General features: G+C 47.1%; 1 protein-coding gene across 1 annotated transcript in view; it reads right to left on the bottom strand.

Moving 5' to 3' along the window:
- Window positions 1-10,904: 10,904 nt before the first annotated feature.
- LOC119437274 (ankyrin repeat domain-containing protein 17-like) overlaps window positions 10,905-17,938 on the bottom strand; it is a 190,046-nt gene continuing 183,012 nt past the window's right edge. Inside the window, exon 31 of the mRNA XM_037704319.2 lies at window positions 10,905-11,255. Coding sequence (XP_037560247.1) covers window positions 11,223-11,255 — 33 coding nt within the window. The 3' untranslated portion in view covers window positions 10,905-11,222. The remainder of the gene's footprint in view (window positions 11,256-17,938) is intronic.

Below are 17,938 nucleotides of genomic sequence, written 5' to 3'. Positions count from 1 at the left end.
AATTAACCATCAAAACATTGCCTCCAGAACATTCCCGTAAGCGCTCCGCAAGGCGAACAAACGTACCACAAATAGCAGTCAGGAGCACAGCTCTAAATTTCAGCACGCAACTGTACAGTTCTGCCTAGTATATACGTACTTGGGCCATGGTCAACCGCACAAAAGTCGAAAAGACACAAATAAAGCACACGCTGCTCGCGCCCGGAACATTGCTGCGCACATGCATCGAGGCGCATGTTGCTGAATTGATATCAGTGGCGATGCGAAGTCAAAGCTATTGCGAGTTCAAGCTTCTTTTTTTCTTTATAAACTGTCGTAATACATCAGCAAGTTAAAGGTTACGTATTTTCAACAATGTACTAATAGATATAACTGAAAAATAAAGCATCTTTGTATGAGAAAGAAAATGACGTAACCGAGACCGAAAGCCTAGCGAAAAAATGGCGAACGTATTGGCTTTTGCGCGCGGTGTTCGGCAGCAACGTTACTAGACCTCCAGCAGTGCGTGCAAAGGTCGTGCTAAATTGCAAAATAATTAATTTAATGCTTTTGCTCTCCTAGCTTCCCATTGTTAGGCATTAGAGACAATTTGCTTGTATTTCTGTGGCATAGTGCGTGCATCGACTCATAACGCACAATGTACGATCAATGCACGAGAGCTTTGAATGTGCAAGAGCTGTCCAAATCATAAGGACATTCGACGTCCTCTGGATGACCCTTGACTGCCACGTACTAGTCGAACATACTATAGATGTAAACTGGACGTCGTTAAATGTCTTGGATATTTGGTCTTTTGTGGTACATCCAATGGATATTTGTGGTTCACTGGGATGTCACCCTGTACCCCCCGATTTGGTGTATTTCCGTGTGCTCCCAGAGCAAGCCTACCTACCCCTCGCTGCTTAACTTCCAACTTTGCTCGAACCCCTGATCTCATGCACAGGACCGCATTGCCAAAAGTCAAACTAGGGACCATCACCCCTTGCCAAATCCCTCTCACCACTTCGTACCTATTGTTATTCCACAGTGCTCTATTTTTCATCACGGCTGCATTTCTGTTACCTTTAGCCGTTACATATTTTCATGTTCCGTTAGGTACTCATGCTGCAGCCCCGTTGTTTATCCACACTCCAAGATATTTGTACTTATCCACCACCTCCATCGTAACCTCCTGTATCCTATGCTCGCTGCCCTGATTATCATTAAAAATCATGACTGCCGATTTTTCTTTACTAAACTTCAAACCTAAGCTATCTCCCTCTTTACCACAGATGTCCATTAATCCCTGCAAGTCTTCCTTGCTGTCAGCCATAAGTACAATGTCATCCGCGTACATCAGTCCTGGTAATGACTGTTTAATCCATTCTCCTTGCTTGAAATAGGAAAGGTTGAAGCCAAGTCCGCTCCTCTCTAATTTTTTCTCTAATCCTTGTAAATACAGCATGAACAACAGAGGTGACAGAGGGCACCCCTGCCTAAGCCCCTGCTGTATCTCTATAGGCCCAGATACCTTGTTTTCCCATTTTATAAGCACCTTGTTACTTTTATAGATATCTTTTAAAAGATTACTTGCTCCATCTTTCACATCTATAGAGTGCCCAGTATATCCCACAAATCCTTTTGGATTACACTGTCATAGGCTCCCTTGATATCCAGAAATGCGAGCCATAGGGGCCTGTGTTCCCTTTCTGATATTTCAATACACTGCGTCAATGAGAACAGATTATCTTCTAATCTTCTTTGTTTCCGGAACCCATTTTGTAGTTCCCCCAGCACCTCCTCGCTCTCCACCCATGCCTGCAGTCTGTCCTTTATTATCTGCATCACCACCCTGTAAACCACTGACATCACTGTTATGGGACGGTAGTTGTTTATGTCGGCTTTGTCCCCCTTTCCCTTGTATATCATGCTTATCCTGCTCAGTCTCCACCCGTCAGGGGCTTTATCTTCCATTATCGTTTTGCTCACTGCGTCTCTTAATGCTTTCTTAGATTTTGGGCCCAATGTATTTATTAACATAATTGGGATGCCATCAGGACCTGTCGACATGCTACTAGGAACCCTCTTCTCTGCCCTTTCCCCTTCGCTTTGTTCAAGTGGAGCCACTGCACTAACCAGTCTATCCTCACCTGATTGAGCACATGCTACATTTCATTCTTTAAATTTTTCTGTCATCATTGTTCTTATATGTTCCATTGCCTCATCTCCTTCTAGCCGAACACTTTGAGCTGTAACTATAAACCTCTGCTCTAGGCTAGTCTTATTACTCAAGGAGTTGAGATGTTCCCAAAATTTCTTCGCTGCTTTTCTATCCTTTTTGTTTATTTCTGCCAACCATTGGGTCCCCTTTCTTCTAATCTTCTCACTGATCAAATGGGCTGCTTCCCTTCTACAGTTTAAGAAATTATTCCATTTTCTGTCTACATCAGCTTCTGGTTCACCCCTCTGCTTTGAATATCTGTGTTACCTGGATGCTTCCTGACGTTTCTCTATGGCCTTCTTAACCTCGTCATCCCACCAGCTCTTGGGTTTACGTCTTCTGTTCCCTTTGGGCCTGACTCGTTCCTTAGCAAGCTCTAGCTTAAATCGCCCTGTTAAATTTGCATATGTCCATTCTGTTTTTGTATCCGCTGAAATTACTTCCTCAATTTGTTGTGTTGCTATTTCAAGCTGCTTTTCCGAGTAAGATATCCCACCTGGTTGTTCATCTTGCCTCCTACCTACTTTCATTTCTCTTCGAAAACTCACCTTTATACGTTTGTGATCACTACCTAGACTTCTGGAGCCATATTCATCTATGTTCATTACCTTTAGCCTATCATGCATCCTATGCGACATTAGTGCATAATCTATCGTGTTCTGCAGGCTCCCTACCTCCCATGTTATGTGCCCTTCACACTTCTCAGTACTATTGCATACAACTAAGTCATGCATTTCACACATATCCAGCATCATGTTGCCTGTTGAGTCTGTGTACCGGTCCATGTCTTGTATGTGTGCGTTCATATCTCCTAGTATAATAATCTCGCACACTCCTCCTAGCTCATTAATGTCACTTGATATGCATTCCAGCATTTTTTTTTTTTTTTCATCTTTGGCATTTGCTCCTGTCCACAGGTACACAAAGCAAGGAGTGTCTGCTCTCCTGCAACTTTCCCTTTTAGCCATAAATGCTCCTTGCATTCCTGTTTGACCCTTTGCCAATTCATACTTTTATGAATGAATGCCCCAATTCCACCCCCTTTTCTGCTGCCCTCTGCTCTATTGCAATATTCCCATGCATAGTCAGGATTACAGGGTGGTTGCTCCATGTCCCTAAGATGTGTCTCCACAAACCCGTATACCATCAGCTTTTCCTGCCTTAGTTGCTCGTCTATCACCTCCCACTTCAGCCTATTCCTGCCACCTTGCATGTTAATGTACCCCATGTCAGAATAACCTTGCCCCTGGTGCTTACGTCTATTTCTTCTCCTACCGACTCTACGTTTCTTGAATCTTAGGGCCTCTCTAGGTCCGTCTTCGTCTACACTGGTGGCCTTAGCGCTCTGGGCCCCCCAAAAAAAGCCGTAGCTTGGCGCCCTATCCTACTACCTACGCTCCCGCCCGTGGCACCACTGTAGTGAATGCCATCCCGTGCAAAAGGGTGGGAGCCAGACTCGTACACGTCCCGGTTTACGTCCATTACGCCGTACCCAAGTGGTCAGCTCAGACCCCTAATGACCCGGTTAGCCTCAACCACACTCCGTTCCATCCCGCTAGCCTGGCCCTGGACCTCTGGGATTGTGCATATGGTCACATGCACCTTTGCAGAGGCTTCTCTGAGTTTACGCAACCCAACCTCTAACTGTCTCTTTAGGTTCTGGCTCCTTCCCTTCAGCACATCGTTGAGACCAGCATGAATAACGACCAGATTTTCATGCTCCATGTTGTCCCATACCACCTTCTGAGCTTTTGCCATTGCGTCAACCATGCACTTCCCTGACTGGGCCTCCACCCTCACCCGCCCGTCTGCCTTCACTGTTGTAAGGATGCCCTCCTCAACCCTCGCTACATTGGAGTCCCCCACCACCAGGACCCTTCGCTCTACACGTTCGCCTCCCGCCTGCGATTGCCGTCCTCCAGTTCGCGCTAGCTGGTTCTCCACCCGCCGTGCGCCACTGACACGCGGCGACAGGCTCCCTGCTGCTCGTCCCGTCCCACCCGAAGCCTGCCGCGCTACCTCGCTGTAGCATTGTGGAACCGCCGTGTTGCCGCCGGCTCTTGCCCGCTGTTCCACGGCCCCTAGGCGTCCCTCCCTCCTGTCATAGCATGCCTCTGCCTGAGTCTCCGCGCTGTCCCCGCCGCCCGCCTGACGCCGTCTGTGCCATTAGCGTCTCCACCCGTTCTTCCAGCACGGCCCGCTTTTCCCGTTCTTCTTCTAGCTCGCCAGGCTATTCGCTTTACCAGGATGGCCTCGGCCCCCTACCTGTCAAGCAACTCGCCGATCCGAAATTCGAGCTCAATCCGCCGCTCTCGCTCCACCTTCAGCTCCCCCTTTGAGCTCCTCCACACTAGCTGCCCATTCCCCTTCCATTCGCCGCACAGCCCCCTTAAATCCTTCACACGACCTGCACGCGAAGCTAGCCTCCTCAGCGTCGGCTAAACTTGCGAAGTGCGTTTCGTCCAAATAACACCAACGCTTGCACTCCTCGCACTGCACCAGCTCGCCATCACCCCTGTCTTTTCTAGCCCACCGCACCATCGTCCGCCCGACCACCTAACGAGAATGCCCGCCAAAATACCTGAAGAAAGCCCCACGGTAAGCCGTACGGCAATCTCGCTATCCGGCTACCTCCGCTAGCTTCCCTAACACGGTTTAAAACTGCCGCTTTACACAGCTTTCATCATGCAACACGTGCGCCACAGCCCGCTTCCAAAAAATACAACTATTCGTTACCTACTAACATCCAACCAAAATAACCAAGAAACTAAGAAAGCATGAAAAACAATACATATAGATAGCTCGGTTAACCTAACACTTCTATCAACCAAATAAAAATAAACAAAAATTGAACTTATTCTTTGGTATGCTGCTCCTGCTGCGCTGAGATCCACTTCGCGCAGCGACTGCGACCTTGGATGGATGGATGGATGGATGAGGCTGAACCCTTTAAATCGGGCGGTGGCATACGCCACCTAGCCGTGACTATTAACATGTTTTGTACTTTGTGGTGGGTGAAATTTCACCCCTGCCTTGATTTTAGCCACCAACCTCCGTTTGGTTATTTCTACCCGCTTAAAGTCTATTTTGCCTTCACTGTCCATAAAGCCCAATGCTTAGAAAAAATCAGCCCCGTTGCCTTGCAGTGTAGGGTTAAGCCCCTTACAGAAAAGTATGAGGTGTTCAGCCGTTTCCTCTTCTTCTCCACACGCACAGCACAACGTGTCTATACCTTGGTACTTGACTCGGTACATCTTAGTCCGCAATACTCCCATCCTGGCTTCGAACAACAAAGAGCTTCCCCTAGAATTATCATAGATATTTTCTTTGGCAATTTCTTGCTTGAAAGTTCTGTATGTTCCCAGTGCTGATTTCGTCTGCATCCCTGTTTTCCACAGACCCCTCTCTGTTTCCTTAACCTTTTTCTTAACCATGGTTTCCTGGTTTGAACCCTTCCTGCAGTCCAAATATTTGATTGACAGTTTGCTGGTCAGCTTCCTCCATTTTGTGTCAACATTCCTCATGTACAAATAACTGAAAACTCTCCTTGCCCACCGCTTTTCTGCCATTTCTCTCAATCGCTCCTTAAATTCTATCTTGCTGCTAGCTTCCCTGCCCTCAAATGACGTCCATCCCATGTCACCCTGTGCCCGCTGATTTGGTGTATTTCCGTGTGCTCCCAAAGCAAGCCTACCTACCCCTCGCTGCTTAACTTCTAACCTTGCTCGAACCTCTGATCTCATGCACAGGACCACATTGCCGAAAGTCAAACTAGGGACCATCACCCCTTTCCAAATCCCTCTCAATACATCATACCTATTGTAATTCCACAGTGCCATATTTTTCATCACAGCTGCATTTCTGTTACCTTTAGCCGTTACCTTTCAGCGGAACACTCGCGCCATCTCTCGTACTAATCTGAAACTACACCTATCGCTGGCGGCGCCCAGTTACGCGGGCAAGCCGGATTACAGATGAGATAGCCATGCGGGGAAAACATCAGGGGAAGCGTGAGAGTCGCGCGTCCCCACAACGAGCAAACCCCTCTCTCCTAGGCATGACTATCTCCATCCGTGGTTGCATCGCATGCACTGCACTATTTCCCCAGTGCATGGAGGCACATCGGGTTCCAATGGAGTCCATGTTGGTGCTTCAACAGTTGGTAGTCTGTTAGACGGAAGTTCATTGCTTGCACACTGCTTTCTGTCGGCAGCACCTGCTTGTGGGCACTGCCTTAGTATGTGCAGAGAGATTTATACATTTAAATAATGACTCAAGGCCTATTTGGGGAAGTGGGTAAGAGGAAGTGTGGCTCACTATGAAAGCTTTGCAAGCGAAGCTACATAGTGAGTTACGTGACCCAGTACTCAAACGACGTCGCCTCATTTTCCAGGAACATTCCAGGAAAAGCCGGTACTTTTCCCGGAGTGTTTTTAGTCCTTGGCATTCCCATACCGAAGACTTTGTGTTACCTCCCTTGTGCATGCATAGCATTTCATCTGTGGAGGCGCTTGCACATGGTCAGAGTCATCAGGCACACTAGATTTAACACATTTGTGTAGTAAGCTTTTCTTAAACACATAGTGAAGAGCCCGATGTACAAGAAATATACGACGTTAGGATGGATAGTTGGGCGTGTTGGTTAAGCATGATCTGAAGTGAAGGCGCGAAAACGACGACGGACGAAGAGAGAGCACACACACACAGGGCACTCTCTCTTCGTCCGTCGTCGTTTTCGCGCCTTCACTTCAGATCATGCTTAACCAACACGCCCAACTATCCATCCTAACGTCGAGCTTTTCTTGCCTCACGTAAAATCTTTCCACGTTTAACACGCATTGAGCTTTTGTTGCCTGAAACATACACAGGCACTACTCAATAAAATTCCATTCACATTTCAGGTGAAAACAACGGTATCTATTTTTTTTTTCATCACACAACATTATCTGTGGTCCACTGTCCATGCCAGCATCCAATGATGGCTTCATGTCTGAACAACATAATTCGGTTAAAACAGACTCCAAGTGCTCCAGGGCTGTGGTTTATGTGCCAACAACCACGAATGAGGCAGAAATTCAGCTAAAAGAAATACTTCTCAAGGCAACCATACACCGCGGCAAGCATGTCTGTTTTTCAGTACACATTACTTTAGACTCTGTGGAAAAAAAGATGCAGCACTTACCTGAGAATACTTACAGTAAAACCGTGGGTTTGACAGCAAAATATATATCAAATGTTTGCGCAAAAAACAGCAAGGTGGCCACTGTGTCAGGCTTAATTCCACCACTTCTCCATTAGCCTAAAGTGTCTTCCAGTGCCTGCACTTGTTACAGCAGTAGCAAATATTTGCTTAGGAAGTATGAGGGTATTCTGGGTACTTGCCTTCTTGCCTTTTGGAAGACTGGCACAATAAGTATGGCAAGCAGGCTTCTCCGCACATCTAATTGGCCATAAGTCAGAAAGCTAAGCTCGAGCTGAGACACGTTCCGAAAGCTTGAATGGCAGGGTCGAGCCCACCAGTTCACAACACCTTACTAACGGTTTCTATCCTTAGGTCCACATCCTTGTTAGATAAAACGAGATGTGTGGATAAATGAACTTGTGGTTTTTGCATAGCATGTATTCCGACATGAAAATGAAGTATTATCATCATCATCAGCCTATTTTTATGTCCACTGCAGGACGAAGGCTTTTCCCAGCGATCTCCAATTACTCCTGCCTTGCGCTAGCCGATTCCAACTTGCGCCTGCAAATTTGCTTATTTCATTACTCCGCCTAATTTTCTGCCATCCTCCAATGCGCTTCCCTTCCCCCTTAGCACCCATTCTGTAACTCTAATGGTCCACCAGTTATCTACTACCCTACGCATTACATGGCCTGCCTAGACAGGCAGACAAGGAACTTTATTAAAAGTCCTGAGGAGCCAGCCATTGGAGCACCAGAGAGGACCCCTGGCTGGCTGTTGTCTAATCCCATGTTGGGGCCGGGAGGCCATGCCTCTCTGCTCTCTCACGGGCCCTCTGGACAGCCTTGCACTGGTCTTCCTGTTTAGTGCTCGTGATGGCCTTCTGCTAGTCCTCGCTGTTGTCGAAGTCATGTAACACAGGGCACTGCCAGAACATTGCCCAGATCCATTTTTTTCTCGTAATGTCAACTTGAATATTGGCTATCCCCGTTCTCTAATCCCCACTGCTCTCTTCCCGTCTCTTAACGTTATGCCTTACGTTTTTCATTCCATCGCTCTTGGCGTGGTCCTTAACTTGTTCTCGCGCTTCCTTGCTAACCTAGTGTGCAATGCACCGGTAGTGTGCAATGATTCTACACTTCTCTTTTGAACGACAGTGGTAAGCTCCCGATCTGCGTGAAGTATATAAGTATGCATTAAGCTTGTTGCTCACTACGCCATCACTCACTCGATTCACGTAAACATATACAACCACTCATTCCTTACATTTTTCAAGATACATCCTCAACACAAAATGTGCATAGAGGTCTATCTTAAGTCCTTACTCGTCACACTTTTTCTGAGAACATGCTCAGATATTACACCCTTTCTAAGCAAATGATTTTGGGGAAATGTTGCACTTTCGAAAGGTCAGCTAACAGGGCAGAATTTCCCAAAGACGGACAATGCTATCCAGTCTTCTAACCTGCCCTTTTTGTCCACAATATCCACTCATGGCAAAATGCTGAGCACTTGCACCTTCGAGCCTAGTCCCTCTACGGCTCCCTGTGCCTGCTAGGTGTCAGAGGTGGAGCTCTAAGTATCAACAGCACATGGACACAAAGGCGGGTATCATCATCAGCCTATATTTATGTCCACTGCAGGACGAAGGCCTCTCCCTGCGATCTCCCATTACCCTGTCTTGCGCTAACCGATTCCAACTTGCACCTGCAAATTTCCTAACTTCATCACCCCACCTAGTTTTCTGCCGTCCTCGACTGCGCTTCCCTTCTCTTGGTATCCATTCTGTAACTCTAATGGTCCACCAGTTATCCATCCTATGCATTACATGGCCTGCCCAGCTGCATTTTTCCCGTTTAATGTCAACTAGAATATCAGTTATCCTCGTTTGTTCTCTGATCCACACTTCTTCCCGTCTCTTAATGTTAGGCCTAACATTTTTTGTTCCATCGCTCTTTGTGCAGTCTTTAATTTGCTCTCGAGCTTCTTCGTTAACCTCCAAGTTTCTGCCCCATATGCTAGTACCGTTCTACTAATGATTGTACACTTTTCTTTTCAACGACAATGGCAAGCTCCCAGTAAGGATTTGGCAGTGCCTGTAGTATGCACTCCTACCCAATTTTGTTGTTCTGTAAATTTCCTTCTCATGATCAGGGTTCCCTGTGAGTAATTGACCTACCTAAACGTACTCCTTTACAGACAATAGATGCTGACTGGCAATCCTGAATTCTTGTTCCCTTGCCAGGCTATTGAACACTGTCTTCTGTATACTCATCTTCAACCCCCCTCTTACACTTTCTCGGTTTAAGGTCCACGACCATTTGTTGCAATTCGTCCCCATTGTTGCTGAATAGGACAATGTCATCTGCAAACCGAAGGTTGCCTTCGCCGTTCATCCTCACTCCTAAGCCTTCCCAGTCTAAGAGCTTGAATACTTCTAAGCATGCAGTGAATAGCATTGGAGATTGTCTCCTTGCCTGACCCTTTCTTGATAGGTAACTTTCTACTTTTGTGGAGAACCAAGGTAGCTGTGGAATCTTCGTAGATATTTCCCAAGATATTCATGTATGCCTCCTGTACTGCTTGACTACGCAATGCCTCTGTGACTACTAGTATCTCTACTGAATCAAATGCCTTTTCATAATCTATGAAAGCCATATAGAGAGGTTGATTGTACTCTGCAGATTTCTCAATTACCTTATTGATGACATGGATATGATCCATCGTAGAATATCCCTGCCTGAAGCCAGCCTGTTCTCTTGGTTGACTGAAATCAAGAGTTGCCGATTCTATTGGAAATTACCTTGGTGAGTATTTTATACAATACTGAAAACAAGCTAATGGGTCTATAATTCTTCAATTCATTACCGTTTCCCTTCTAATGGATTAGTGTAATGTTGGCGTTCTTCCAGCTCTCTGGTGCACTTGGAAGTCGTGAGGCATTATGCAAAAAGAGCCGCAAGCTTTTGAAGCACATCTCCTCCATCTTTGATTAAATTGACTGTTATTTTATCTTCTCCAGCAGCTTTTCCCCCGGTCATGTCTTGCAAGGCCCTAACTTCAGCTAGTTATAAAAGGAGCCTCTGTATCCTGTTCATCACTACTTCGAATGAAAGTAGTAGTGATGAACAGGATACAGGTATAATGCAAGGATTACTTTCGCGCAATTCTATTCTTTGGGTGATCTCGGTGATAACATAGGCAGAGAGCCACACGGAACACTGACAAAGCACTAAAATGATCATCATTGGAATACAATTTTTAGACTATCCCGGCCCAATACTTTTCATAGCAAGTTTATAGCTCTCAACCCTGCAAACGATCTGTGCATTGCAGCAAGACCCTGAGCACAGTTGGGTCAGTAGCTTTGCTACTTTGCCTGGGCCTACTGTCTTGAGACATAGGACAACTGAGTGTCCCAAGCTGACCTCTAACAGCAACCGCTATGACAGCCATGTGCAAGCGTTAGTCAACAGACTTCGCCCTGCACTTGGTGAACACACAACTTTGCACACAAGGTTTTTTTGAACCTGCTTTTATTTTTTTTTATTATTTATAACAGCGCTGCAGCATGCCCTCCCAAGGTTTGCTCCTCCAACACCGGTGGCTTGTCCGGTGGCCTTTCTAATCTCTCGCTAGTGTTGTCTCCTGTGTGTGCGTTCAGTGTGTGTGTGTCTGGCACGCTTGTGTGTCTGTCTGTGTGTGTATATATATATTTATAATATATATAAACGGGTTCCTTCTGCTCCCCTCCCCCTGGTTTGGGGGGCTTGCTGGGCCACCCGCACTGCAGTCGGGATGGCAACGGCTACTTGTGGAAGGGACCGCGGGACCAAATCACGTCTGGTGGTGCGTCCAGCTCTGCCAAGGCTGCAAGGAAATGCCACCGCCAACACCATGAGCAGAGAAAAATTCAACACTGAGCCCCCAAATACACTCCACACAGCACTGAGTCCCCAATACGATGCCACCCCATTCCCACCCTGTGAAAGAAAAGGTGTCCTTTGCCTTTAACAGTGGAGTTGGGCCTTAGACAAAACATTTTTATGATCTTTATTCTTGCGGTGATGCTACTGGGCCACCCCCTTTCGGAGCAGTAAAATGGACTTTTGGAGCAGGCTTATGAAAACGATTGCAAACTATACTATATGGGGCTTTTACAGTGGGCAATGCATGTGAAAGCAGCAAGTTTCTGGTTCATAAATTCAATCAAAACACTAAAAATGACCCCCAACCACCAACCCCCCTCCCCCTTTCGTCGCAATCCTTACTGTGGACTGCGACGAAGCGGTGGTGTATTAAGATGTGCTTAAAAAGCACTTCAGTCACTTAAAAAAAGCATGCAAGCGCTACGTGCAGAATTCGGAAGCATTTTGAAAACCTTCAGCGTAATCTTGCTCCTACAAATGTATCCTTTAAGAGGGAGCACTCTTTTGTAAAAAGTTGCTGCCAGCGGTCTGAAAAATTTACTTAGTTTTCCCTGTGCTGTAATTCACTGATAACCATCTACAGTCAACGTCCGATTTTTCAGACTCCCTAGGGGCAGCGAAAACGTCAAAAAAAAAAAAAAATTAATGCATGCCTTTTACTGCCCCTAAGGGCTAAAATCGCCACAGGCGCGTCGGAAATTGCTCTGAAGGCCGGCCAGTATACTTATTAGGCGTATCGATGCTCGTACTGTGACAGGAGACGGCGGATGCACACGTGTATAATTAAGGAATGCATACTGTGCCCTGTAACAATTGCCCCTTCCCACTCTTGGTATGCTTCACCGCGTAACATTGCTGCATCGAGTTTCGGGAACCGGCACCAAGCTTCGAAGTCATTGGGGAGGATTACAAAGGCGGAGTCAGCGCCATTGCTGACTGCTGCGAATTATTCCAATGAAAAACACTGCACCGAGCAGCAAGAAGCTTGGTAGCGAACGTCGAAGCAGTTAGGCCTAGCGTTGCCGCGGTGGTGGCTACAGCTGCCAGCGGATCTGCGTCCGAGAGCGCCTGTTCGAGGCGGCGAGATAAAATGGCGGCAGTGGTGGCTTCGATAAAGTCGTTTCAGGCATGCGGTCATGCCAAAAAGTCCGGAAAATCGGACGGCGAAGGGTTTCTTGCTTCCGAAATTTTGGACTATACGGGGAACGTGGCGGTGCGGCGAAGGCGTCCGAACTATCTGGCATGTCCGAAAAATCGGGCGTCCGGAAAATCGGCCGTTGACTGCACTTGAAATACTGCGATGGTTGACACTGCCGTAGCGGTTAGCTTTCGCTCGTCGCGCAGCTCGATGTGCGTCGCGCACCGTCGCAAAGTGCAGATATACGCGCGGGACCTTTGACTGTGCACATGCAACGCTGTCATATTAGGCTGCGATCAGCGAATTCAGTTTGGAGTTTTCGCCATTCCGTCCAGTGTGAAAAAACAAACTTCGCGAAAGCGTTCGCGGTAGTTGCCAGCATGTCACCCGCTCACCGGCCACCAGTCTATAGCGCGTGATCTCACGCCCCAATCACCGAAGCAGTTTACTGGTCTGAACATATTGGAGGCCATTTCGCCGCAAAGACGTATGACCGCGTCAGCTAGCAGATTTTTTGTCACGGCCGTACGATACAGCAAGGCTTAAACAGCGGCGCTTCGTCAGTATCTCTCAGCGGAAGTTGCCGTTTGTTGCCCAGTTGACCAAAACCTTGGTCGTACGCCATTCTTACGCCGCGAAATTGCCACGCCAATGTGCGCGTTATGTTCGAAAAACCGACCGATTGCACCAGCATTGGCAATCGCTTGAAAAGCGAGGTTGTCCCGTTGCCTAAGCAACCCGCACGCGTCGGGGTGGAACCCACGGAAGGAACAGCAGTACGATCCCTCGACTCGGTCCGCTTTAGATGGTGCAGTAAAACGGCGCTTGAAGGCGCATAGTACCGTTTTTGAAAGCCCGAGCAACCCTTTCGGCGCAGATTTCCCACATTTTGCTGAAATGTAGCAGGATGTAGCAGAGTTGGCCTCTCGACGCAGTTCGGCGCAGCGGTAGCATCACTGTTCTTAGAATTATGGCGTTGAGTAGTTGCAAATATGTGTAACTTTATGCGCTTATTCCAAACATGAGCTCAATTTCTGCCTATCTTACTTGGTTGTAACGCTAGGCAAGTTTGCTTTATTTAAAAAAAATGTAAAAGTAAGGTCATCGGCTTTCAATAAACCGCGTGTTAGTGGCTTCCGCATGATTCAAGAAAAATACACTAAGACAAACCTTATTGCTCTATCTACCAATGGCCTCCGAGATGATCGCGCTGTTAGCTAGGCGGCCGCAGAAGGCCGCGAGATCTCAACGTGCGCATTGCGTCTCTTTTCGTGTGTTGAAGATTTTCGCAGGATAGATATCAGGCAATTTTTCACCTCTGCCTCGAACATTTTGCCGTTTACACATTTTAGTTCTTTTGTACGTTTATTTTTTCCTGTGCCTTTTTATATCGTTACGCGAACGTATCAATTGATATTGCAGCATCTATAGTCCGTACTTATGTTCGTTAGATTACCTTTCTGAACAAATCACATTCTAAACTATCCATTGTCTGCGAACCGGTACCTTACCATAGTAGATGGCAGAATTTAATTGTTGTATGCCTAGTCTTTCTTTGTATCTTTATTTCTTTTTGCATTCCGTTAATATGGCAATTGTTGCGTTTGTACGCCTATTCTTTAGTGCAATGATGTTCGTGTAGTATTTACTAGTATCTCCCCGTTCATACTTTTTCCTGTTTTAGTTTGAGTTGCATACTATTGTGTTCGCGAATGTTTTTGTTACCCGATTTTTTTTTTAACTTGCTGAATAACGCCCGTTTCAGGTTAATATAACCGTATTCCCCCTTATCATTCCTGAAGGCATGCAAGGTATTCAAAAATAAATATATCTAAAACATAACATAAACATGCTGTAAGCAGACATGTGGAAAACTAGTATTTCTGTGTTCGAAGTAATTAAAATTTTAATCATTGCTGTTTTTAGTTATGGTAATGTCTGTTTGGTGGCAACTACATATACGAATAAATGAGTAAATAATTGCATAATTTTTTATTTCCAACTTTTTGGTGCCCAATTTCTCGCTCCGTCCATCCTTGAGACTGCGGCACGCAGCAGGTAAAGGCACGCCAACTTGCGCAGCACGAATTGTATTTATGCCGCAAATAAACCTTTCCTAAAGGTTGGTGCGCCTTAGCAGAAACAAATCTTTGCGCATTTGCACATGCCCACTTCATCTTGAATATGTGCCTTTGGACTGGTATACGTAATCCTGCTTGTTAGGTTTGTTTGCTAGACACAGGCAACACTAGATACGTAGAGAAGCATACAATGTTTCTGTACTCTCGTATAACAACTTGACCGCTTTCGCTTGTGGGCTGATGCATGTCTATAGCGGAACACTGGTTCCTGTCAATAAACAGAGTTGAACATTTTAGGATGAAATAGCAAAGTGGCCATTACAGTAGGTGACTTAGCCTGACGAAGTGTTAGTGTGGCAATTGTGAAAAAAAAAAAAAAAATCTGTGGTGTATGTGCCAACACAAACACAACATAATTATGAGGCACGCCATTATGGGGGCTCCGGAATAATTTTAACCACCGGGGTTCTCTTATGCGCAGGTAAATCTAAGTGCACGAGCAAATTGCAGCATGTTTCTGTGGGTGGATCATGCTACGTTTTGCTTCATGCCCTGTCACGACAACGAAATGCACAGACGAATGCGAGCGCTGACACCACCAGCAGGCGACTCGTTAAAGGCTTTGAAACCAGCTCACAAGGCAATAAACGTACATAACTCCCCCCCCCCCCCCCCAAAAAAAAAAAAAAAAAAAAAGCGAGATATAGTGTGTTTCTGGCAGATGAACTCTTGCAGATATATTTCACTTCTACATAAACCAACGGGAACGTAGTGTGAGTACGTTAGCACGTCTGTCTAGTCCGGCTGCGAATGGCACGGCTGTGCGCGGCCACCCTATCTTGGAGATAATCTGGGGTGTGTAGAAAGGCTAGGCACGCCGAAGGCTGACAGCTTCGTGTGCGCTGCGTTATCTCGCGCGCCTAGTTCGCGTTAAAGTGAGAGGCAGCAGGACGGACAATTTGCTCGCTGTGGCCGCTATTCATCCCTTGCGACAGCGAGTGCTTACAGTCGTGCATGTTTGACCATGCACGCGTGACACCGTACTTTTGTAAGCGAATGTTCACTGGAATTTATACGTCCGACAAAACTTTTTACAGTATAGGGTTACTTTGTACTGCGCCTTGTTAGTAGAAGATGATGGTTGGTACTAGGGGGAACCTACGAGTGCGTTGTACTGAGTGCGTGCGTTCTTACACGTTTGAAGAAACGCGGTTTGAGTCGGTACGCGAAGCGACCGGTGCAGATTTTATCTGCAGGATCTGCGTGCTAGGGTCGCGGCTAGACAGTCTAGAGCAGAAGAATATGCTAGCTAAGCAGGTTGGAAAGCTAGAAAAGGAACTTAAGAGCGAACAGAAGCAGAGGAAGGAGGTAGAAGAAAAGCTAGCCAACGTAGAAATAAAGCTGAGGGCCTTTCGGCCTAAACTGCGACTTTTTTTTTTTCATTAGAAGAAGCTGTTCACTATTGAAACTTCCGGAAGCCAGAAAATGAGCTTTCTCCATTTCATGGGCGTTTACGAAAATGCACAGCTCACGCAATAGTGGTAGGCTCTGTTGATGGCACAAACGCGCGCCGTGTAATCCCAAACGACGGGCTTCTGCACGGTTTCATTATTTTATCGTGCTCTCTTTCAAGAAGCACTGTGAATAAGCTCAGCACTGATGTACGAGTCGCCGGTTCGGTATGCAGCCATTTTTTTTTCTTAAGTTCTTGGGGTATCTGCTTCCTGTTCGTCATGGTGGCCCCTGTCAGCAATACGCTCTGCGAACCCAACTTTTCTACAAGCAATGGGGATGTATAAAATCTGTCTGCAGAGATGGTAGCCACTTCCTGGTGAAAACAGCTGGAATTTGTCCAGTAGGTGAAGGATAATTCGACGCGTAAACGGAAGGTCTGGCGGACAGTCTGCATTTGTAGTAATACTGCCATAGTACAGCGCAAATGCGGAGGTTTACCCTGTTAGGAAGTCGGCAAGGCACAAAAATGTACAGGCTCTGTTTTGTCAGCTCTTGTAGGTTATAGCACTTGAAGGAGACTTCCTTTGAAGCTGCCGGTACTCTCAATAATGCAAATTTTTGGCCCGGCTTTGAAGCGCTCACAGCATTTGGTGTCAACAAAGTCGCTTTATTCGAATTCTCTTTCACCGAAGTGTCACGCAGTCCCGGCCCAAATGCATGCATTTTAGACCGGATTACTCGAAGCATGTCGATAGCCTGCTCCGCTGAAAGCGAACTGGCAAGTTGCGGATGCGTACACACGGCGGCGCTCAGAGCGGGCGAATGACTTTCCCCGTAGCCGGCGAAGTGCCTGCACCCTTTTTCCCTCCACGCTCCGCGCCAAGCGGATTTATGGCGAATTCCACTGGGAGAACAGGAGCACTCAAAAGCACGCTGAAAGTGCTCGTTCCAGAGGCGACGTGTTTCAGTGGTCGAACAGGAGTGGGAGAGCCGTCATCCAGTGGTAGAACAAGAGCAGTTTCGCTGCGCCGAGAGGAGCCGGGAGCAGTCCGGACTGCTCTCGCCTGAAAAGCGGAGTACGGAGGAAGTCACGTGATTTAAAACGTCATATCCTCATTTCTTTTTATTTTGCTTCAGCCGGCGCGCGCGGCGGCAATGGCGGCAGCCAAGTGTAGGTGGTGTTTTGGTACCGCTGTTTTTGACGTGGGTGATACGAGCGAGCTTCGCAGCGATTTAGCGACAGATCCAGGCATTTCTAGTCCGCCTTGCTTCTCGTTGGATGCGCGGGGGACAGTGGCAGCAAAGCGTCGTCGCCTTGCTGAAGTGCTTGAGACGCTCGACGGTGACAGCAGCGAAAGCTGCTGGAGCCTCAACTTCAGATTCAAGTTGCACTTTGAGATGATCTTCGCAGGCGGACACTTTGTGGGATGCGTCGGCGCTGCACAAAAGTATGTAGTACGTGGCCGCAAACGGTGACATGGTTACGCCCGACAGATTACAAGACGATCACGCTTGTTTTGCCGCTCTCCTGCAGAGAGTGGTGGGACGTCGATTGCTTTAGTCACATGGTACATTTCTCCTCACACGTCCCCCTCCCACCTGCTCTCCGAATGCTCGCCGTATTCCAGTGGCGGGTCGAGTGTGCCTGCTCTCACTGCACTGTCGCCCGCCTCCGCACTGCGCGGCGCCCTGCTCCTGTTCTCTGGAACAGGACTGCAGGAGGGGTGCAAACCAGGAAACAGCGGTTAAGAAAAAGGTTAAGGAAACTGAGAGGGGTCTGTGGAAAACAGGGATGCAGACGAAATCAGCACTGGGCACATACCGAACTTTCAAGCAAGAAATTGCCAAAGAAAATATCTACGATAATTCTAGGGGAAGCTCTTTGTTGTTTGAAGCCAGGACGGGAGTATTGCGGACTAAGATGTACCGAGTCAAGTACCAAGGTATAGA

Source organism: Dermacentor silvarum, chromosome 1 (genome assembly GCF_013339745.2).
Source record: "Dermacentor silvarum isolate Dsil-2018 chromosome 1, BIME_Dsil_1.4, whole genome shotgun sequence".
NCBI classification, from domain to species: Eukaryota; Metazoa; Arthropoda; class Arachnida; order Ixodida; family Ixodidae; genus Dermacentor; species Dermacentor silvarum.
The sequence above is the reverse complement of the archived record's forward strand: the minus strand, read 5'-3'. Positions and strand labels throughout refer to the sequence as shown.